The 23,929-nt window shown below is 46.5% G+C and overlaps 1 protein-coding gene across 1 annotated transcript in view; it reads left to right on the top strand.

Annotated features, from left to right (window-relative positions):
- The window catches only part of CNGB1 (cyclic nucleotide gated channel subunit beta 1), a 1,191,945-nt gene that overhangs the window by 386,277 nt on the left and 781,739 nt on the right, over positions 1-23,929 (top strand). The window contains 2 exon segments of the mRNA XM_078668834.1: positions 9,085-9,176; positions 10,104-11,710. Of these exon segments, the coding sequence (XP_078524960.1) occupies positions 9,085-9,176; positions 10,104-11,710 (1,699 nt within the window).

The raw sequence follows: 23,929 nt of genomic DNA on the forward strand, positions 1-23,929 counted from the left end.
TTATTGGACAGGGAAATGCACTAGCCGACATCACCGCCCGAACGACAGCTGAAAATAGAACGACAACACGTATGTACGTGACCAGGTCACAAGCAGAAAACTGGACTGACGCCAAGGACACAATTAGAGACATACAAACGGCTAGCACACAACACGAATTGACTGAATGGGCACGGGTGGGATTGAAAGACGATGAAGGCTGCTGGCGGACAAAAGACACGAACAGATGGTTGCTACCTGATTCATACTTGATTCCCATATTAACCATGGCACACTCCCCTGCCCACATAGGATCAGCCCCCATGATCGAACTTGTCTCCAGGGTTTGGCACAATGACAAGATCCCAGATTCCGCCAAACGCCTGGTCCAACAATGCTTAATATGCCTGCAACACAACCCCGGGAAGGGAACTGTAGTACCCCGGGGGGGATTTGGGGTCCCAAACCACCCATTTGAAGTCCTGCAGATGGACTACATCCAGCTAGACAGATGCCAAGGCCTGAAATATGTACTTGTCGTGGTGTGCGCATTTAGCAAATGGGTGGAAGCATATCCAACCCGTGACAACACCGCTATGGCCACTGCAAAGGTCCTGTTAAAGGAGTTTTTCCCCCGTTATGGCCTCTGTCGTGTTTTATGGAGTGATAATGGCCCCCACTTTGTAGCCAACGTTATCCAGCTCATCCTAAATGGGCTGGGTATCAAACAGAAATTCCACGCAGTCTTCCACCCTCAATCTGCTGGGCTCGTCGAACGACACAACGCCACACTAAAGCTTAAACTGGCCAAAATAGTGGCTACGACGGGCCTGAAATGGCCAGACGCCCTCCCATTGGCATTGCTATCGATGCGCTCTACCCCCACCCGACATCACTTAACCCCTTATGAAGTTGTCTTCGGTCGACCCATGAGCGTCTGGTCTGCCCCGAAACCAACGTCCATTCATGACGTTCCGGATGTCCTAATGTCTGATTATCTGTACAAATTGACTGAAACTTTGTCTGTCCTTCATCAGCAGGTGCAGCAGGCCATCCCCGATGCTTCCAGGGGTCCGGGTCACGCCATCCAGCCGGGGGACTTCGTGCTGATCCGAAACTTTCAGCGATCAAAGAGTTTGGAACCCCGGTGGACGGGCCCCTGGCAAGTGCTGATCACCACTCGGACCGCACTTCGAGTGGAGGGGAAGAAACACTGGCTGCACGCTCATCACTGCAAAAAGGTCTCTCCAGCCCTGGCCACGACAGACACCGTCAACACCCAAGAAGAGCTCCTGAACCAGGACCGACCATCGTTGAACTGCTACCCTGATACAGAGACACTTGAACTTTCAAAACATCCTGACCCCACTGTGCCATCTCAAGAAGGGTATTTCCTGCGTCGAAAGGAGGGAGCTTCGGCTAAGTAGGCCACGGACTAGGTTAAAGGATCTCAGAACGGTGACCCAAACTACCAAGGGTTACCTGGAGAGAGGCTGAAACTAAGTCTGTGGTCCTGCCCACTACCGAGCACCTTGAAGACGAAGATGATGGAAGCGCCAGATAAGAAGATGATGGAAGCGCCAAACAAGAAGCCGACTGAGACAACAGGAAATACCCACTACAGAAATCCGAGAACAGACAGACTCCATAGCTCAAAGACAATTGCACTCTTCATCGTAATCCTCCTCTGTTTTCTCCTCATGACTACGCTCTGGATTATGGAAGAACACGCACCTGCTCACGAAACATTCCTAACCACTGCTCAGCCTACCACCATGAAGGAACATTATCTAATTTCGCTCTCTCCTCAACTAAGAGAAAGGCGAAAGGAGTTTTGGAACAACTCTTTCGTGCAGCTACTTCACCAGCACAATCTTGCCACCAACGCCACCAACTGCTGGATCTGTGGGTTGCTACCCCATGCCACTGGACATTCAATACCATTCATCCCTTCACCCTTCTCCGTCCACGGCTCCTGCCTTGCCTGGCTGATCCTCCTGCAAGAGAGCTATACGGGAAATGCCACCTCCAGCAGAGCTGCAGCACATTCTTCTCATGGGGCCGGGCGAAACAAGACAAAGACACACTTCTGCCCGCTGACCCCCAGCGACTCAATCCAAATGGACATTCCGGCCAAAGAACGAATCGAAATGCAGGTGTTCAACAATCCAACCAGACCCACCTTCTCCTATCTGCGGAAACGAACGGCTGCCACTCTGACTGTGGCCCTGACGGTCATCAACGTCACAGGCCACATGTGTGTAGAAGGACTTGGGACACAGCTGGTGGGTCACAGCGCTTGCCGCTTTACCAGAACTTTGGACTCCACGGATCCACCTTCCTTTGTGTCATCCCCAAACATGTATTTCATCTGTGGCACGAAGGCCTACACCTGGCTCCCCAAAGGCTGGGGGGGCACTTGCTACATCTCCTTCGTCCTTCCTCCAACTTATGTGGCCCCAGCGAATCACCACAGACAAAAACGAGCCAAAGACGTTGAGCAAGCCGACTCAACAGGGGCACAGTTCCTCGATGCTATGAAAGGACTCGTCCCCCTCTGGGGCCCGATGGCAAACAGCCGTGCCATCCGACATTTGACTCAGGCAGTCGAGACAACCATGAACATCACAGCGGGCATCTTTGCCAACAACACTGCCGAGCTCCAAGCGGTCCGTTTGGTGGCTCTTCAGAACCGCCTCGTTCTAGATGTGGTTCTGGCGGACCATGGAGGAGCATGCCGCATTATTGGGGCCAGCTGTTGTACATACATACCGGACAACTCACCCTCAGTGTACAAAGCCATCGAACATCTTCACAGACTCTCTTCGGAAGTTCACCAAGAGCAAGAAGAATGGTCGCTTGGTGGTTGGTTCTGGGACACCGTCAAAAGCTGGGGCTGGAGACTGCTCACCATTATCCTGATTCCCGTAGTTGTAATATGTGGCCTATGCTTAGGAATTCAATGTTTGCCACCTATGTGTTCTTTATGTGCGAGTTGTATTTTTCCCAAAACTGTGGACATTGGAAGCGAACATATGAGGGCATTATATGATACCGAAGTTAGGAATCTGATGAAAATTGACATTGAGTAAGCAAGTTGGCTAGATATGTTGAAAAGGGAGGACTGTTAAAAGTTAGGCTGAAAACCGTCAACATTATCGGCGCCCTCTTGCTCTCCTTAAACCTTTTGTGCGCGTAAAACAGCCGCCATTTTGGACACCATGGCTTCCCTGCTCTCGCCGAGAGCCAGCGCGTCTCTCTCTCTCTCTCCTAACTTCGCTGGCAACCCCCCTGCTTGCACCTGCCTTGAGTCATAAACCCCTCTTCGGCGCTGCTCTGCCCCAGGCCCTCATCCTGTTCCCAGCGCGACACCTCCCTGCTTCCCCGTCATGACCTCCGGCCCTTTTGATGCAAACCCCTTTTCCCCGTGTGCCCGTTTGTCTTCCCCGTTCCCAGGCCGACACCTAGCTCTGCCGATACCAACCTCTTGCCCCTCCCCATACAATAGGAAGCTTCCCTCCTCAAAGGACCCCCGAGATGATCAAAGCCCCCCCCCCATCCCACGAGATCCGATCGAAACCCGCACACTCCGTGAATCGGCGGAATACCCAGCTGCGCGATGATCATCACCTGTTGTGAACGGGGCGGGGACTTCCACTGTAGCCTTGCATGGGAACGGGCTGGGAAGGGGGGATTCTGAGGATGTCTTTCCGTACATCAAAGTATCAACGAGAATGTGTTACATGTAATAAAGAGATAAACTTGTGTATAAGAGGCCAGGCCTCAGGGATGCAGTTAGAGCACCTCAGAACGATACCTTCTGTCCGTTTTCGTTGTGTTCTCCTCCGGAGCGAATAAAAACCTTGTTTCCTGCCTTCCAGTCTCCAGCGCCTGCCTCTTCAATAGTTTAACTTCTTTGTGGGTTCAAGAGGCGACATCGCCGGGCAAAAATTAAGGATCTTATATTCTGGTTGGTAGTGCCCCCCCAGTTTGTGTTGTTCACAGGAGTACAATGCAGCAGAGAGCAAGTCATTAGACTACATGCTTTAAAACCCCGCCCTCACATAAACATACAGGTGGTAAGTGTTGTGTGCCTTAAGCCACAAACTTCTTTGAAAGTAGAGTGGGGTGGGTGCTAACATTTCGAACAATGGGGGTGGAGGTCTCTTCAGAGTCCAAGTCAAAATTATTGGTGGGAACTTTTACGTATTATTGCAGAGTGTTAGCTATTTCCATGATGTTACTTCTGTATTTTTCGATGTAGCGCATTACTCTTGTACAGTGCATACTTTGAACTGAGTTGCAGTGCCTGTCAGTGAGTCAAAAAGGTGTTCAGAATACATGGCCACCGAGTCCGTGGTCTCCCTGCACAGGGCAGTGGTGACCTATTCCAGTTGTGTTTGTGATTCTGTACAAATGGGTGTGATGGGGGTACATAGCTTTCAAAATAATAACACAGTGGAAGTAAATGAATATATGCAGTACTCGCTTGCTACTTAGAAGTTATTCCTAACTTTTACCCCTCACCACTTTCAAATGACACTAGCTGCCACTGGTAAGCAGCCCCCACCAATGATGTCGAGAGAACCCGAAAAACAGAATGGCACCACAGACTCAGATTAAGCTGAGTGCAGGCCTGTGAAGGCTCAGCGTCAGGGCTTAACAGGCCCAGGAAAGCAGCATATCCAGTAAAAAAAAGTACACCGCCTGCTCTACTCTCTTCTTCTAAATGTGTCTATGATTTTCTGACATTAGTCCGTAATCCATGATGTAGTGAGAGAGTCCGGTGTACAGCAAAGTCAGTCCAATGCTGCCATTTTATTTATGTGACGCAGATTCAGAAGTGGACAACGGACAATTAAAAAATACTGATTATTGTAGAGGGCTAAAACATAGAATTATAAAAAAAAAAGTGGTATGATACTCAATAATAGGTAGGAAAGAGGAGACTTTTTATTACCCAAGAGTTAGTTTACAGAGTTCCTGGTTATTGACTTTCACATGGGTTGCAGAGTTTCCTGCTATAACGTCCCTTACTTAAAATTGCTATTTTATTCCCAATTGAACTCATACATATGATAAAATATGCCAAACATGCCTTAAACAACAAAATAGCTCATGTTCAGTCTCTATTTTTTACCTTAATTTTTAGGTTTGCCCTGGGCGTTGCAACTGCGTAGCAGTTGCTCCGCCCACGGCGAAATCTCATGATCCTACATATGGGCTTTGGTTCAGCCTCTGTCTCCCATTGGCTAGCTCCATAAATGGAGGCTAGCCATTGGGAGACAGAGGCTGTCAATCACGCTTTCCCGAGAAAACGCGATTCGGGGGCGTTTCTCGGTCTTCTTTTAAGTCCTGCCCCTTTGTCCTGGGCCGCGCTGTCATTGGCTGCCTGCCGGGACACCCCCATGACGTCATTCCCCTGGCCGCGCTGTGATTGGCTGGCCGGCCCGGGACCTGACTTTGTTGTTGTTGGCCTTACTCTGCTCGTTAAGTGTTCTGTTTGGTTTACTTCGTGCATTAAACTTCGGCAGCTTCATTTGCCCTGCCGTCACATAATCTCCCTTTGTCGTCCCAGCCACCCCCTCACAACACTGCTTGCCCACCGCTCCGAGGTTGCTGCTTTTTTCTTAATACTTAAATTATCGCTTAATTTGTAGTGCCGTCACTTAATCGCCCTGTGAAGTCTCTCTCCATCCCCTCACCCCTACCACAACACTACTTGTCTGCCCCCACCACCCCTCTGAGATAAAAGCTTTTTTTGTTTAATTTATTTTTGTAGATTGATATAGGGCTGGCAATTGAGAAATTAAGTGATTTTCTCAGAAAAGAATGCCAGGAATGTTGGATCGACGCCGAGACTAACATCGATCCCTAGCTTACGAGTCAGAAGCTCTAACCGCTGTATCACACCCTCTCCCTCTGGGGATCCATGTTAAGAGTCTCCTTTTGTTGACAGCAGTGTCAGCAAAGACATGGTATCAGGTGCAAGGAACCACGTGGTTAGATTACATCAAAAGAATATATCTGAAAAGAGAAACACGCAAATATATTATTTGATGGAATCTAACCACGTTGTTCCTTGCAACCGCTAACAGGTCTTTTTTCCAACTGCTATATTGGTTAAAACACATGTGCGTGTCTTTCTGCATCTCCGACAGGTTGTTGTACTTTTGTGTTTGGTTTACATCTGTTGTCCGGACCTCACGATGAGCTTCGTAACATGTCCAATGCAGATTTGCTTGTTTTTTTAATTTTGCCAGATGGAGTTATTTATAAGCTCAAATGCTGTTCAAGTTACATTGCTATATGCGAGTTAAGGCGAGGTGATATATTCGAGAAAAAAAACACCATGGTGGAATTTCATTTTCCTTCTATTCTGCGTAGATTTAACGCTCTCGCCCCCACACCCTATTTGCATGTTTTCCTGGTTAAGCTAGCAAGCCAGCTGACAAAGCAGCATGTTTTAAAAGTGCTTTGAGGTGCAGTGCGACAGAAGTGGGTGCTAGATTAATTTTATAATGCTACTCCCAAACCCTTTCGACTCGTTTGCACTGCACATTCTGGGTGACTTGGTTATTTATGTTAATACGCCCATCGCACCAAACACCTCTCTTTTGCAGCCCCCCTTACATGTATGTGGGAGTGAGTCAACGAAGAGCAATGCGAATGGCCTGCCCCGACTTACACAACATCGGGGAGAAGAGCCGTGACTTGAACTCAAAGCCTTGTAGTTTGACTCGAGCCCCCGCTCGCTGTCTGCTCTGCCCGCAGTGTCTGCGTCTTCTTCATCCTCGTGGCTGGCGAGAGCCCTTTGGTTCCTTTTGTGAGAACTGTACCTGTTCCAGATGCAAGGACTGCCTCCTAGGGGCAAAGCCCTCAATTTGCACCTCCCTACGTGATTACTGCATAGTGGCAATGCCGCGGGGGTACGAGGGAGAGCGATGCAATCAACCTGCACTACCCCTCCAACCTCAGTACAGCAGAACTGTACACGTTTTATAGCGACTGCCCACAGTGGCACTACCATGCACCTGCCTTGTACAGGGGTGGCAAATGTTCTAGAATCAATGAAGAAGGGTGGGGTAACACATGTCACCCCAAAACCAGTCGCAGCTGCCATCATTGCGCCTTTCCATTTCCAAATCTTCCATAGTTTTAACCATAATATTCCACATTTTATCACATTTTCTGTATTACTCTGTCCTTTTACTTCACATTCAGGCTGCATGCTGCCATTTTCCAGATTTCAAATGCTTGAACCGTGCCCTCCGGACCTCATTTTCAAACATGATCAACGCAGTGGTTCGTCCAAAGCAATATTTATTAAAAATCCAATGCATTTCGGGCACCTCATCGCCCTTCGTCAGGGAACACTATAAATCACAATAATAGAAAAAGGTAAACATCGTGTATTCACTTACGTTCATTTAAGATTAATCTCACACGTTTTCTAATCTACAAAAGTTAAATGCTAGTGCAACATAATCATTGTGCAAATTTTCTTCTACAACATGTAGCCTCAACACTAACAGACTCTACCTTTGTGAACAGTGCTTATCCAGCCACATTTTATAAACAGTGCTTATCCAGCCACATTTTATCACTCGCACACAGCGCTATTGTGCATAGAAACTACCGACTCCCATTCCCCTCTCCATCTATCCAACGTTCTCTATTCACCCTTCGCCATCAGAAACCACGTGTTATACCCCCCTGTGTTTAAACATAACTGCCTCGATTATTCTCTCAGCACACCTTCAGTGCTACACAAAATATTCGTGTTTTGATTGGCAAATCTATTTACCCATTAGTCCTCCTTACACGTACCTGCAGTGGACGCTAAAACCCATCCTCCCTTGTTTCTGATCCGGTGAAGTTAACCTCCTGTTGTTACCCCTTCATTTAAAGCTCGTTCTCTATGCTACCTTACTCCTGATTGGCCCGCGCCGTTCGCTGCCTCTCGCTCTCGCGTTCACGTGGTGGTGCGCATCATTTTGCTTGAGACTACACTACCCAGAATACCATACTAACATACCCGCATTACTAAAACGTTCCCTAATTTTTACGCTTTGTTACACAATTGCGTTTATAACTATAGTATTCGAATCGTCTTTGCACGAACAACATGTATCATTATTAGTGTTCTTGAACATAGCCTGAAAAACATTGCTTTTATAAAAACGAACCAGATCTTATTCCATGAATGTCAAGTCTTTTAAGTTAATAGAACAAAAAATCAAAGAGACTATTACTTTTGTGGGTGCGATCCCAACGTTAATGTTCTAGAATGCCAGTGGTTCCACGTGCCCTTCTGCCAGACGTGGATCCAGCCTTCAAGTGGCTGTAATAGGTCAGCACTCCCACACTGTGTTCTTTGGCCACTAGATGCCGCCAGAGTTCCATAGCAGAGACCTCGACTGCTGCTGGGTTGATAACTCCGGTGCTCTCCCACTTGAACCCTGTGCCCGCCCCGCCCCTGCAGCTCTGACAGTCTCTCCAAGTTTGCCCGGCGGGAACTTGCTAGAAAGCTCTCCGCCAGTGTAGCCAGGACATAAACAATCCGAACAGTTGAAAAAGTCCAGTTGGGAGCTACCCGGAGTCCAAATCCACACCACCACCCACCACACCGGGGCTGCTCTCTCTAGCGCGAGGACCTGCTTGAAACAGAGCCTGCCGGTGGTAACTGGAATGTATTGGGGCCCTAGGACCAGGCATATATAATCATGACACAGGCACAGGAAGTTAGTGGGTAGGACTGGCCCAGGGCACATGGGTTGCAGGGTCACAAGTCCATAGGTGTGGGATGAGGCGTAAGGCAGCCTCTGGGAGTGGGTGGCACAAAACCAACTCGAACAGTGACCATCAGGTCACTACAGTAACATGGACCATCCCGGTGTCTCCTCCTGCCAGCCGAGATCAGGGTGGACAGAGTTCTTTTTATGCCACTAACAGACTTGGAGATACGTGCCTTTCTTACTTGTCACGGGCTCCAAACTCTAACCATGAGGGGCCACGAGCTCTGGATCCCCAGGGCACTAGCAGAATCTCTACTGTGACCAGTAGATATTTGTTGTGTTTCTAGACCCCCAATCTTGACTAAAGGTCTGTGTGGACCTTGGACACACACAAGACATCCCTGGACCTAGCGTCCAGGAGCTGTTTCTCTCTTCCACCCCAGCAAGGCCCAGTTCCATCAGTGGCCATCGCGTGAGTGAAACCTTCAAGGGGCTGCCTCAACCAAGGCTCCATTGAAACCTATCTTTCTATCCAGTGCTACTCCGGATAGCTCTGTTTCTCTTCTTGCTGTGTTTTAAGAAATGCAATAGGTCTCGCATTTGCGAGAGATTAAGCTATTGGCATTGTAAATGACAATGCCTTTTATTTATCTGTTTTCAAAACCAACACATAAATAAAAAGTTTGTCATTTACAATGCCAATAGCTTAAACTTTTGCAAAGGCGAAACCGTTGCATTGTAAATGCTTGTTCTAAATATGCAGCCGGGGGACTGATGAACAGCGTTTTGTATGCACATTTGTAGCTAATATGGCATTTCCTCAAGGGTAGCAACACTCATGAGGTCATGGTATGGCAAATTATGCTTGCATCTACAATTACGACACTTGGGAGTGTGCGATGATAAATGCATTGTGAAAAGGTGGATTGTCTCTAGTTCTTGAGAGAAATACTAAGGGTTGTGTAAATAAACATTTGAACTTTATACATTGCTAATGAAAATTTAGTAAAATATTATAGGCTTGCTCTGCACTACACCGGAAGAGGAAGTATGCAGTACATTGGTTTTGAGTCACCCAGGAAACCAATATTTATATGAGTTCTGTAAAAAAAAACAGGTACCTGACAGAAGGCATGCAAAAGAAATTACATTATTCGTGAAGCAATTAGTCTTCAATTTACAATTTTAACCCTTAGGTCTATGAAGTACTACACGTTGCATAATCTGAAATAAGACCTCATTGGAAGCCTAAAAGCCTCATTATATTTAAGGTCGAAATTGTGGCACGGTATGTGAGACCAGCAGGCTGCACACTTCCTTTTGGGTGCCAAGCAAGATTGCACTGCTCACATTTTGCATTCATGTTCTTCATTTACCTATGCTCTCTGTGTCCCTCCTTGTTCCAGCATGCATCCCTGTGGAAGATTTTAAGATGGATGTCCATGCTGCTAAAGTCAAGGACTTCCCACAGGAGGAGAAGGTTGAGGAAGAAGTGAGACAAGATGAGAGTGAGGCCCAGCATGGAGCCAAGACTGAGGAAAGTGAAGTCCAACAGAAAGTGATACTGGAGGAGGGTAAGGACCAGAAAGAAGTGGAGACTGCCGTCCAGCATGACCTAATAATAGCAGACAAAGCTGAGGGCCAGCAGGAGGATCTGTCAGGGGACTTTAAGGCGCAGATGGAAGTGAAACAAGGAGAAGAAGAAGAGAACCTGCAGGAAGTGAAATCCGGAGAAAGCAAGGTGCAGCAAGAAGAGAAGGGGGGAAGTGGAGTACAACAGGAAGTCAAGTCAGAAGAACGTAAAGCACAGCAGGAGCAGCCGCCAAAGGACCGTACGGCCCAGGAAGAAGTGACACCAGACAAGACCTGTGCTCAGCACGCAGTAAGGCAAGAAGGGACTATTGAGAAACAAGACACGATGACAGATGAGAGTAAAGAGGGGAATGAGGTGCTTAATGAAGGTGATAGCCACCAGGAGGTGATGCCACAAGAAAGTAATGATCAGCAAGAAGAGATACCTGGGGGCTGCATGGGTGAAGTGGAAATAGCAGAAGAGGAAGGCAGCACACACCAGAAAGCAGTGCCTGAGGAGAACAAGGTACAGCAGGAAATACCAGAGGCGAGCAAAGTCGAGCAGGAAGTGGAGCAAGTACAGAGGAAGGGCCAACCAGACATAGTGATATCTGAAGGTGAGGACCAGCAGAAACTGGTACCAGAGGAGGATAAGGTCCAGCATGAAGCATTGTCAGAAGAAAGCGTGTACCAGCAGGAAATGATGTCAGAGGAGTATAAAATCCAGCAAGCGGTGATGTCCGAAGAGAGTAAGGCACAGCAGAATATAGTGTTAGAAGACGTAGAAGGCTACCAGGTAGTAGTAAAAGAGGAAGATATTATTCAAGAAGATGTGACGACAGCCCACCACAGGTTATTGTCAAGGGGAGGTGAGGGCCAGCAGCAAGAAATGCCAGTGCAGGGTAAGGCTCAGCAGGATGTTATACCAGCACAAGCCATGAGCAAGCAGGACAAGATTGCAGCAGACAATAGGATCCAAAGCAAATGTATGCTACAAGAGAGTAGTATACAGCAGGAAATGGTAAGAGCGGAGGGCGGGGGCAGAGAAGAAGTATTATCACTGCAGAGAAAGGGCCACCAGGAAATGGTGTCAGAGGTAAACAAGGATCGACTAAAAATGATGCTTGAAGAAAGTCTTGCCAAGCAGGATGTTGTAGAAGAGAAAGGCACGGGAAAAAGGGAAGCAATACTTGAGGAGAGGAAGAGCCAACAGGAAATGACATTAGATGCGACTTTGTTCCATCAGGAAACTCTGCCAGAGGAATGCAGGGTTTATACCAAAGAAGGGCCAGAGGAGGCTGTGATCCATCAGGAACAAATGCCAGAGGAAGGCACTCTTCAGCAGGATATGATGCCGGATGATAAGAAAACAGCCCAGGCTGATGAAAATACTCGTCTCAGCCCTCCAATGGAGAAGACAGGTAGGAGTAGAAGAAGCTAGTATGGTGAAGGGTTGGGATCCACGAGGCACTAGTAAGCACACATGGCTAGATAGCAGAGATTATCATGTTTCACTAAATATAAGATTCATAAAGGGGGTGGTGATGGACAGAGTATCTGAATTAAGCAGAACACTCCTACCCAGTCAAAAGATCAGGGCTTGATCCATCACCGTTTTTTAGCTCACTGCACCATCCCAGCTCAGAACCTGGCTACATGCAAATTAGTCTGACCCTGGCCCAGTGCATCATGGGAACAGGGCAGGCCAAACTACCAAGCCAATTCTTTACTGGAAAGGAAACAAGCTTCCGGGGACCGGTTTCTGGCATTACAGCCGTCTTCGGCCCCGCTTGCTTGAATCCTGATGGTGCAGTGAGCAAGATACTCACATCTGAGCATACCCTTCCACACTTGTGGTGGCCAAAACGATTCATAAAGGGGGTGGTGATGGACAGAGTATCTGAATTAAGCAGAACACTCCTACCCAGTCAAAAGATCAGGGCTTGATCCATCACCGTTTTTTAGCTCACTGCACCATCCCAGCTCAGAACCTGGCTACATGCAAATTAGTCTGACCCTGGCCCAGTGCATCATGGGAACAGGGCAGACCAAACTACCAAGCCAATTCTTTACTGGAAAGGAAACCAGCTTCCGGGGACCGGTTTCTGGCATTACAGCCGTCTTCGGCCCGGCTTGCTTGAATCCTGATGGTGCAGTGAGCAAGGGACTCACATCTGAGCATACCCTTCCACACTTGTGGTGGCCAAAACGATTCATAAAGGGGGTGGTGATGGACAGAGTATCTGAATTAAGTAGAACACTCCTACCCAGTCAAAAGATCAGGGCTTGATCCATCACCGTTTTTTAGCTCACTGCACCATCCCAGTTCTGAACCTGGCTCCATGCTTGTTTCCTTTCCAGTAAAGAATTGGCTTGGTAGTTTGGTCTGCCCTGTTCCCATGATGCACTGGGCCAGGGACAGACTAATTTGCATGTAGCCAGGTTCTGAACTGGGATGGTGCAGTGAGCTAAAAAACGGTGATGGATCAAGCCCTGATCTTTTGACTGGGTAGGAGTGTTCTGCTTAATTCAGATGCTCTGTCCATCACCACCCCCTTTTATGAATCGTTTTGGCCACTACAAGTGTGGAAGGGTATGCTCAGACATGAGTCCCTTGCTCACTGCACCATCAGGATTCAAGCCGAAGACGGCTGTAATGCCAGAAATCGGTCCCCGGAAGCTTGTTTCCTTTCCAGTAAAGAATTGGCTTGGTAGTTTGGCCTGCCCTGTTCCCATGATGCACTGGGCCAGGGTCAGACTAATTTGCATGTAGCCAGGTTCTGAGCTGGGATGGTGCAGTGAGCTAAAAAACGGTGATGGATCAAGCCCTGATCTTTTGACTGGGTAGGAGTGTTCTGCTTAATTCAGATGCTCTGTCCATCACCACCCCCTTTTATGAATCACTAAATATAAGGGCATGACAAAAAAACAGTATCTGTGAAGCACATACCCATGTCAGACTATGCTAAGTTCTAACTGATTATCTGACAGGGCAGCAGATGTTTATTACAACCTTTGGTACATTGCATTGGCTAGCTCAAGCTCTCTGTGGAGCCTTTGGGAAATATATTGTGTTGAGTGCTTATTGGGTGACCCTGAATGTTATGTTAGGAGATCAAGGAACCCCCAATATTTTGCCTCCACCTGCCCCGCTGCCAGGAGCTAAACGTCCACCAAGACATTAGAGGCGTGCTATTCTTTGGCTGCTAGGATGCATATATTATCCTTGTCTTAGGTGTTGAAGAGCCAGCTTTGGATAAAGACTGTCCCTTTTAAACCTAGTGCACCATTTAATAGACGGTAATAGAGTCAGGACATGAGTGCATGTAGTTGCCTTGGTGTTAGTTGTTGGCAGAGATCAGTGATGGAGCATGACTGGCAACACATCTAGTGAATCATAAGGAAAGTTAATGTAGATTGAGACCTTTCAAGTCTAGCTATGGCCTCCTATGCTATCATTAAACACTTCATTAATTCTTTGTGTGCGTTTCATGTCAGTTACAACCTTTCTCCTATATGGTACAAGGGAGGAAAACACAAAGCCAACTAATTTTCTAAAGGAGCCAGCCAGTGTTGCTTTCTGGCCTCACCGCTTTGTCAGATTGTAATATATGATCTTCATGACCATGTGGAAAGGTATAGTGTGGATTGCCTGAATGATAATGGGGTATGTATTCTCTATCTTACAAATGGCGAGAATACAGTTGTTAGTGCGCAAACTGAAAATGCTTTGAACAAATTACTCTTCCCTCTTTGCGGAGTGTTGTTAAAATATAAAAACTCAAAGCAAATGCCTATACGCGGAAGGTGTTAGCGAGGATTGGTGAAATCATAGAAGGGCGTTTGGACTAGATGAGTTTGAGCTAGGTTGTGATGAGGAATTCAGTTACTTGGGCTTCCGCTATACTAACAGTGCAAGATCTCATCCTCAAATTAAGAAGAGCGCAGCCACGGTATACAGTAATCAGCAGATCCTGCCGCCTTCTAACTTTAAGCTTGTGCAGGCAGGGTCCTTTGTTAATTTATTATTTAAAGAGTTTTATATAGCGCTGGCTAGACTCGAAGGTATCAGAGCGCTTTACATGAGTTTCAACAATGTAACAGAACAAGATCAACAATTACACATTACATCAAAAAATAAGCAATACATTAGGAGAGGAGAGAAAGGAGAGAGAAAAGTAGTGGAGGGGGGAGGGGAGGTGAGAAAGGGGATAAGGGAAAGGACAACAGGAGAGTCGAAAGGAAGTCTGTTGGCTCCTGTAGTGCTGTTTTATGGAGGGGCTGGACCTGTCAGCAAATGTGGCTAAATCATACATAATGGAGGTAGGAAAGGTGCCCCAAAAAAATTACAAATACATGATTGGGGCACATTGCATAGAAAAAGTCCAGTCCTTTTCATACATGGGGATATTAGTTGACTCTAGACTTAAACCTTTGTTGGAGGAAAAATGTTGTAGCCTTACCAGAAGTACGGGTGCAATTATGAATTATGCCCATAGGTTGGGCCGCTGGTCTCCCGACCCGATTTTGAATCTCTATAATTCAATATGCTGTGCCAAAGTACTCTATGGCAGTGAGGTATGGGGCTTTGTGGATGCTAAATCTCTCCATATTGAAGAGAACACATTTTTAGAAGATTATTAAAAGTACCACAAAGTACCCCGGGCTTCACTGTTCACGAGGAATTGGGTGCTGCTTATATTAATAACAGGATAAAATTAAAACCCATTAGTTGCTGGGTTAAAATCTAGACTAACCCAGAGGCCACATTGACAAGAGAACTCTTACAGGATTGCATGGCAAGGGACAAAGGGATGAATATCCCATGGCTTAACTATGTTAGGGAATCCTTTGAGGCCCTGGGTCATCCCGAATTTTTCATTCACCCAACGAAATTGCTGGCCAAGGACAAGGTTATGGTCAAGGGGGAGTTTTTGAAACATTTGGGTTCCAGTAGGGAAGATTATGAGATAAGAAAACCTGCGGTGAGAATGCACATTCTAACTAAATCCTGCATGGGCATTGAACCTTATTTATATCTCATCCAGAGTGCCCAAGACAGATTTTTAGTGACGCTTTTAGGCTGGATTCCTTACATCATAGTCTTGTGGTCCCACCAGGTTTTACTAAGACGGTGGAGCAGAAGGGCCCCTGCGGCTGCGATCATCGATCTCCGCAGGATACCCTTCATTTTGTACTCCTATGCCCGTTTTATATGCACCCTAGTTAGCATTTTTTATAAAGGATTTTTAAAAAAGCTGGGTTTAGGCAGGCTAAAGTGTCTCTCCTATGAGATTTTAACTTTTTATTGCACTGTACATTTTTTAAGAGTGGCAATGCGTCTCAGGAACACCAGAGGGAATGTGTGATCGGCCCGTAGCTTGTCCTCCTCCCGGTGAGATAGGAAGTGCGTGTAATGAAATGTATGGAGGGGGAAGTTCTTTTTTATGCTAGTAATTTAATGTTAGCAGGGCTAGCAATGCTCATTTAGTTATGCTCCCCTGGTGTCGAAATTTTAAATGTATGAATAGTTTTTTTAGCTTGTGCTTTTATGGTGTTGTTTTTATGCCGAATAAAGTATATATTGATTGATTATTACCTCCTTGGAAGCTGTGTGCATGCCCTACCTGTTGTTGGATTTTTCTCCTGTGTCCCTGTGAGTTGCTGTACGTGGGATTACCACAGCGCCTCGCCGGACCCGCTTCGCGGGTCCCGCAGCATCTTGCTCTTAAAACTGCTGTTTGACTGGGAACTTGTGGAGAGGAGCGCGGGTCAGGCTACAGCGTCAGCGGGGTTGCGAGCATAAACGCCGGGACTCCAGTGTCCAGGAGTCCCTGCGCGCCCGATTGAACACACCTGGGCTGCTCTCCCCGCTGGCCACGCCCCCCGCCAACGGAGTGAAAAGTAGACCTTGCCGCCGGCTTTTTGGGACCTCCTTGGAAGCTGTGTGCACGCCCTACCTGTTGTTGGATTGTTCTCCTGTGTCCCTGTGAGTTGCTGTACTTGGGATTACCACAGCGCCTCGCCGGACCCGCTTCGCGGGTCCCGCAGCGTCTTGCTCTTAAAACTGCTGTTTGACTGGGAACTTGTGGAGAGGAGCGCGGGTCAGGCTACAGCGTCAGCGGGGTTGCGAGCATAAACGCCAGGACTCCAGTGTCCAGGAGTCCCTGCGCGCCCGATTGAACACACCTGGGCTGCTCTCCCCGCTGGCCACGCCCCCGCCTATTAGCCTATGAGTGTGCTTTAGTCAGGTTAAAGGCGAATCGTGCTACCGCTTCGCGGGCGGGACCGTCTAAGGCCGTCATAGGCCGGATTAGGCTGGGCTGGGTCCACCCTCTTTAGCTTGTGTTCTGAACATTGGTTTCCTCTCCTGGTAATTTTCTTCTTTCCTTTTTTGCACCTATTACGGTTAGTTATGCCTTCTCCGGCTAGGGAGGGCACTCCCATGAAGCCGGGAGGGGTAAAAAACAGGACTCTAGATAATTATTTCCCCCGGGCCGTGGGAGAAGTGGATAAAGAAAGCACCTTGATCAAGCTCAGGGCAGAGCGCAGGCGCTCTATAGAAAATTTGAAGATTAGGCCCCTCGGAGATAACTCTATGTCACTTAGTGAGGAGTCAACCTCGCTGGATGATGTTCCACTTTTGCTGAGGGACTGTACCAACAACCCGACTGACCCAACCATTAACTTAACCCCCTCTAACAGCCAAAGTAATGTGACTATCAATTTAATTTCCCAGCCCTTGCCGGTTACCAAAGCCAGGAAAGCTAAACCCAAGCTAACCTCTGTGCAAGGGGTATATGGGCCCCCACCGAATAAACGCAGGAGGAAGTCGAGGGGTGTTCAAGGAAAAATGAAACCAAAAATCCCCCACTCTGATTTCGGGAGGACAAAAAAAGTTCCCCTACCCCCGGAGAGGTCACTGGAAGAGGAACACTTAACACCCCCTGAAAAGGTTACCACTGTTACCGACTTGATAGATGTCACAGTAAACAAGGTTACCAATGTCGCCCCTTCTGTTGTTCCGCTAGGAAATCTTGAATTTTTGCTCAGGTCCCTACTATTGCCAATTAGCGAGAGCATCAAAAAGGTGGAGATTAGACTCACCATTTTGGAGGCTACATTAAATAGTATGAAATCCTCGGTTGGCCCGCTGGGCAGACCTTCTGAGAGTATTCCCGCTCCAACGGCCCCCCAGAAGCCCCCTAATAGGGCAGTTAGTTTAGCCCCCCCCCAGGTTACCATTGTCGTCCCCCACCCACAACCTCCTATGATTAATTCAGTCCCAGCCCATCCGCCTAATCTTAATAGGCCATCTTCACCTGCAGGTTCAGCTCCCTCAATACCAACTATTGGTAGCACTGCTCTTTCACTCCCAATGAAGCCTCCCCCCAGGCCACGTAGGCCCAATCTCTCCCCAGAGGCAAACGATTTCACGGTAGTTATGGCTGGTGTTCCCCCACTTGAAGTGGGCGAAGTTGAGAACTTTTGCTCATTGAAAAGTAAGGTAATCAAATGGTTGAATGTGAACAGACCACTTCCGGTACACCTCAATAATGAAATCATTATGGTGAGAAGGGTGCCTTGGGTGGGCAAAACAAACAAATCTATAATTGGGGATTGCATACTGGTGAGTTTTAGAGACGCTGGGACCGTTATGCATATATGTCGAGGGAAGAACAGATCATTGGAATCAACAATTCAGACCCTCCATGTGTCTTTTTTTTTTCCCCCTATCCCAATGCACCCCAATCAAACCCCAATGCACCCCAATCAAACCGTTGATAACTGGACGAGGGTCGCCCGGAGGGGCAGACATTATGATTTTAACGTTCGCTCAGTTTTTCCACGCCCGGAGTTACCCCTCCATAGTTTCAATAGATTTAATTGCCTGAATGGACTTGAGGGGGTTGATTGACACACGGGCAGACTTACCAACAGAACGGGAGATGTATCCCCAGGAGCTGAAAAAACAGGGGTCTCTATAAGAACAGTAGATTCTTTATTGGAACTGGAGCAGCAAAGCCCCCTGGTACCACATACTTCACCAAGTAGGGTTAGGAGCATTGAGGCAGACGTGCCCATGATTACAGCTATTGAACCCACAGGGGGAAGATATGGGCTGGAAACAGGTCGGGTGGAGACCGTGGAACAAACTGAGCCTCATGGGGGAATAGAGCAGGTCAATGAGGCACTGATAATTATTTCCTGGAATATAGCAGGTTTGGCAGCTAAATTCAACAACAAAGAGTGGCGTAATTATATCAGCAATTTTCATGTAATTAGCCTACAGGAGACATGGGCCCTTGATAACAGTAACTTCCATATGCAGGGGTATAAATGTTTCTTTGTCCCAGCGCAAAAAACGAGATCGGGGAGAGCTATGGGAGGACTATCCATTTATGTAGATCTAAACCTCCCGGGCAGCTGGTCAACCCCAGACTGGAACTCCCATGCCATACAAGCAGTACGGTTTATTGGGAAGGGTCTAAGACTCACTGTTTTCAATATTTATAACAATGGGGCAGGGGGTGACCACACCTCATTTGTAGGAGAGTTGGAAGATAGACTGGGTCAGGAAATTATAACCCAGAAAAAGGGGCAGGCACCTGCTCTCCTGGTCATGGGAGACTTTAATTGTCACCTATGCTCGGCCCAGGTCCCAACAGATGTTGAATGGTTCCATTGCCCCGTAGAGAACGGACCGCATTTCTCCCACACACCGGATGGGTTAGCTTTTAGCAAGCTCAGGCTTAACTACGATCTAGAGCACACTATCAATATGATGGGTGTGCAGAGGGATGGCACCCTCCCACCCACATTCAAGGGCAGAGGATGTTCATCCATTATTGATTATATCTTGGCTTCTAGACTTTTAATAAATAGAGTCATTAGTGTAGGGATTGAATGGAGCATCTTTAGTGATCACAATCCCCTTGTCTTGGAGCTGTGGTATCAGGTGGGCTCAAAAGGCAGATACCAAGGTATAATTACGGAAAAGGTAACAGACCAGGGTAGGAGACTAAGGTGGTCCAAAATAGACAGGGAAAGCTTCTATAAATCCCTGATGGACTCTGGTAAATCCGCCATTGATGATTGTTTAGACACGGCTGTTCAAGGCTCGAGGTTACTTGAAGCATTTGACCAGATCGCTGATCTTATAGATGGTCTATTAAAAACCAGCATGCCCACAAGGAACCCCTGTAACCCACGATGGTTCGACAGAGACTGCTCAAAGGCCTTGAGGGAGCTTAAAAGCAGCCTTAAGAACAAACCAAGGGACTCCCTAAAAATCATGGTGTGCAGGAAAAAATATAAGAGGGAGATTAAGAGGAGGAAACTAGCCCTACAGGGAGAAGCGTGGGCAGATCTTAGAGAAGCAGGGGGAAAAAGGGACATGTCCGGGTTCTGGAGAATTATTAATCAACCTACTTTCCAGGAAAATAATACCCCGGAGATAGGATCCAATATTCTCCCAGAACAGTGGGTTTCTCATTACAAGGGACTGTATAATTACGAGCCAGGAAGCAGTGAAGAGCATCCCGAGATCTCACATCAGGGCTCTGTAGTAGAGTTTACCATCAAGGAGATCACGGCAGGAATAGAGGGATTGACAAAAAATAAAGCCCCTGGCCCTGACGGAATCCCCCCTGATTTGTTTCTGAGCTATGCAGAACTCTGGGCTCCCATAATGACCAGGGTCATAAATACTGCCATCACTTGTGGCTTGCCACCGTCCTGGTCTACGGCCATAATCGTCCCTATTTTTAAGAAGGGCAACAGGGATGACCCTAGGTGTTATCGCCCGATTTCCCTGATCGATGTATCGGCCAAACTTCTGGGAAGGGCGATCCTTAATAGATTGTCCGAGTGGACCGAAGAAAATAACACTTTCTCGGACACTCAATATGCATTTAGGACGGGGAGGTCCACCAGTGATCAATGCCTGAACCTCTATATGCTGACAGCCAAATACACCATGGCCAGCAATGAAGCCATCTACATGGGGTTCATGGATTTGGCAGCAGCATTCGATCATGTTAACAGGGAGAAACTTTGGGTCATGATGTCCCTCATGGGGATAGAGGGTGGCCTAATTAATATCTTAAGGGAACTTCACAGCGATACCTCTGCTAAGGTTCGTTTTAATAGGGAGGGGGGGTTGACCGACTCATTTCCCTATAAGAGTGGGGTTCGGCAAGGTTGTATTCTTGCCCCTTTTTTATTTACCCTTTATATAAATAATTTGGAGCAGTTTTTGTTAAATTTAAAAACAGATTGCCCAAGGGTGGGGACGCGTCATGTTCCGGTTCTGCTTTATGCAGATGACGCGGTCCTACTCGCACGTACGCCTAGGAGCTTACAGATTTTGATTGACGGTTTTGTCAAATTTATGGGCTCTCTAGACCTTTTTGTTAATTTGGGCAAATCATATGTGCTGCTGGCTGGTAACAAACCTTGCACCAAATTTACGTACACGATAGGAAATCACAAAATAGAAGAGGTCAAAACATTTCCCTATCTAGGTGTACTTTTCGACGGGGCTTTACAATTTAACTCACTAGTTGAGGAGCGATGTAGCAAAATGATCGCTACTAATGGGGCAATAGCAAGCTATGGTAGGAGGGTAGGCAGATGGAGCCCTGAACAGGTGATGAACCTGTATAGCTCCATATGCTGCTCCAAAGTGACCTATGGGGCAGAGGTATGGGGCTTTGTTAATACTGTAAAAATTCAGCGGGAGGAAAATAAATACCTAAAAACCATCCTGAGGGTACCCCCAAGCACTGCGGGCTTTATAGCACACAGGGAACTAGGGAGGGCTTACCTAGAAGATCAGGTAAAACTTAGGCCAATAATGGCCTGGTTAAAAATCTGGGTCAACCCTGACGCGTCTCTAAGCAGAGAAATGTTAAATGATTGCTTAGAAAGGGATAATTGTATGAGAACACCATGGCTCAATTATGTAAAGAGTACCTTAGAGGCCCTTGGCTATAGGAACCTTTTCACTAACCCTGCAGCAATCATAGCCCAGCATAAGACGTCAGTAAAAAAAGCTTTTCTGGAGCAAAAAGCACAACAGAGAGCTGAGGCTGAAGGGCTTAAAAAGACAGTGAGGGCTCACAATCTGGTCAAGAGCGTCGAGGGTATGGAGCCATTATTGTACCTCATGCATAATGCTCAGGATAGATTTTTGATGTGCCGCCTCAGATTAAATTTACTGCCTTATATATTGGCATCACCAGCAGGGTTCTCAACAACAATTGAGCAGAAGGGATCCTGCGGCTGCGACAATAGGTCTCCGCAGGATTCCCTTCACTTTGTTCTACTCTGCCCTTTCTTCACCATGCCTAGGCGTAGATTTTTAGTGAAAATTTTAAAACAAGCCAATCTGGAACATGCTAATGAGGCCCTAATTTACCTACAGAAAGCATCTGACCCGTTAACATTATGTTGTATAATGAACTTCATCAAAGTGGCGGTTTGTTTAAGGGTAACCAGAGGTGAAGAATGATGTTCAAAAGTTGTTATTAATTGTTTTAAAGTGCCACAATCCCTCTTTTCCTTTTTTAATATGTAAATAATAATTATTGTAATCAGGATCTTGAAAATGATTTAATGATTTTTTTACTTATGTATAATGTATGTGCTTTTATGGTGATTTTTAATCATCGAATAAAGAATCCTTGAATTGAATTGAATTGATTGATTATTTAAAGAGTTTTATATAGCGCTGGCTAGACCCGAAGGTATCAGAGCGCTTTACATGAGTTTCAACAATGTAACAGAACAGCATCAACAATTACACATTACATCAAAAAATAAGCAATGCATCAGGAGAGGAGAGAAAGGAGAGAGAAAAGTAGTAGGGGGGAAGGGGAGGTGAGAAAGGGGGGATAAGGGAAGGGACAACAGGAGAGACGAAAGGAATTCTGTTGGCTCCTGTAGTGCTGTTTAGGGCAAATACTCTGGCGAGCATGCAGTGTGGTGCAGAATTGGGGGTGATATATGTGGTGCTCATGGTTGAGAGTAAAGCTGTTATGTTTTGTGCAAATGCTTCCATCAATAGGGGCCAAAATACTCTAAAAGGTTGGCTACAATTTTATATACCAAGTAACTGGTGAAGGATCTAGAATCTAGAGTTTAGGAGAAAGCCAACTGTGACCTTTTGAACTCCATCGTTGGTAGCTTATGTGGGCCTTGTTATATGGTCATAAGATCAATAGTCAACATGAGGCCTACATAGACCTAGTGCTGTCCCCCATATAAAATATCTCTTTATCTCCAGTTTCGTCTAGGCACCTTGGGCCAGATGTAAGAAAATCGTAATTACCGATTCATAAATACCGAATTTTACCGATTCGGTATTTATGAATCGGTAATTATGAAGGAGGGAGATTTAGGAAGAATCGGTAATTGAATTACCGATTCTTTAAAATTCGGTATTTACCGATTCGGTAAATACCGAATCGGTATTTCCTATTGATTCCTATGGGCTGTGAAGCCCATAGGAATCAATGGGAAATACTGATTCGGTAATTACCGAATCGGTAAATACCGATTCCTGCAAGGGTGCAGGGGGTGTCACTTTGACACCCTCTAGCACCCCAAATACAGGCATGTGTGTCATGTGGCACACAGACATGCCCTAAGGGCATGTCTGTCTGTCACATGGCATAGGTGTGCATGCACACATGTGCATGCACACCTGGATTCGGTATTTTACCACCCAATTGGATTGGGTGGTAAAATACCGAATCTGTAAGGCCTTTTGGAGTCTGAAGAGTCCCACCTACATCAGGAAGTTACCGACTCGGTAAAAATACCGATTCGGTATTTTACCGATTCGGTAAATTTACCGAATCGGTAAATTTACCGAATCGGTAAAGTGGGGCCCCTACATGCCAATTCTTAAATACCGGTTGGTAACGGCCGAAATCGGTCGTTACCGACCGGTATTTAGGCTCCTACATATATCCCCTCGTCTCTTGTATACTTCATAACTACTTAGTAAGAGGGTAATTCAAATGTGTACCATTTTGATCCCTTGTGTAGGTAAGATGAAAAGAAATGGTAATTTCTCCTGCCTCTTAGCTTCATCCTTGAGGAAATATTGTTATTGTTTGAAGACGGCATTCATTCAAAGAAAGAAAGCCTTGTTTTTAAAAACCCACTAAGTACGAAAATTCAGAATTGTAATGCAAATGTTATGTTGTTGGCCTAGAAAAAAAGGAAATCATTGTTATATGTGTGCTGTATAATTTCCTAGCATTGATTCTGTATGTCCACTGAAGAGGGGGAAATGATATCTACAAAGGGATTTGCCCTGATTTAATAAAATCTGAGGACTGGCTTAATTTTTCTATTTTCAGTTCGTCTTAAGTCAGAGAGAACCTACTGTAAATCATGCACAACTGTCCTAAGATTGTCTAAGTCAGGAAAGACAGTCACGTCGTATGTCTGTCTTTAGCCAGGACAAATCCCATCTTAAATCAGCCCCTTTTATCTGACTTAATGAAACGGTCTTAAGAATGGATTTCTCTTTCATGACTCTGCTCCTTTATTTCTACCAGTGAAAATAGCAAATTCAGCATTGTTGTTGTGCAACGAGTAAACTCCTTTACTTAAGCATAGAATAC

This window comes from Lissotriton helveticus, chromosome 12, assembly GCF_964261635.1.
Source record: "Lissotriton helveticus chromosome 12, aLisHel1.1, whole genome shotgun sequence".
NCBI classification, from domain to species: domain Eukaryota; kingdom Metazoa; phylum Chordata; class Amphibia; order Caudata; family Salamandridae; genus Lissotriton; species Lissotriton helveticus.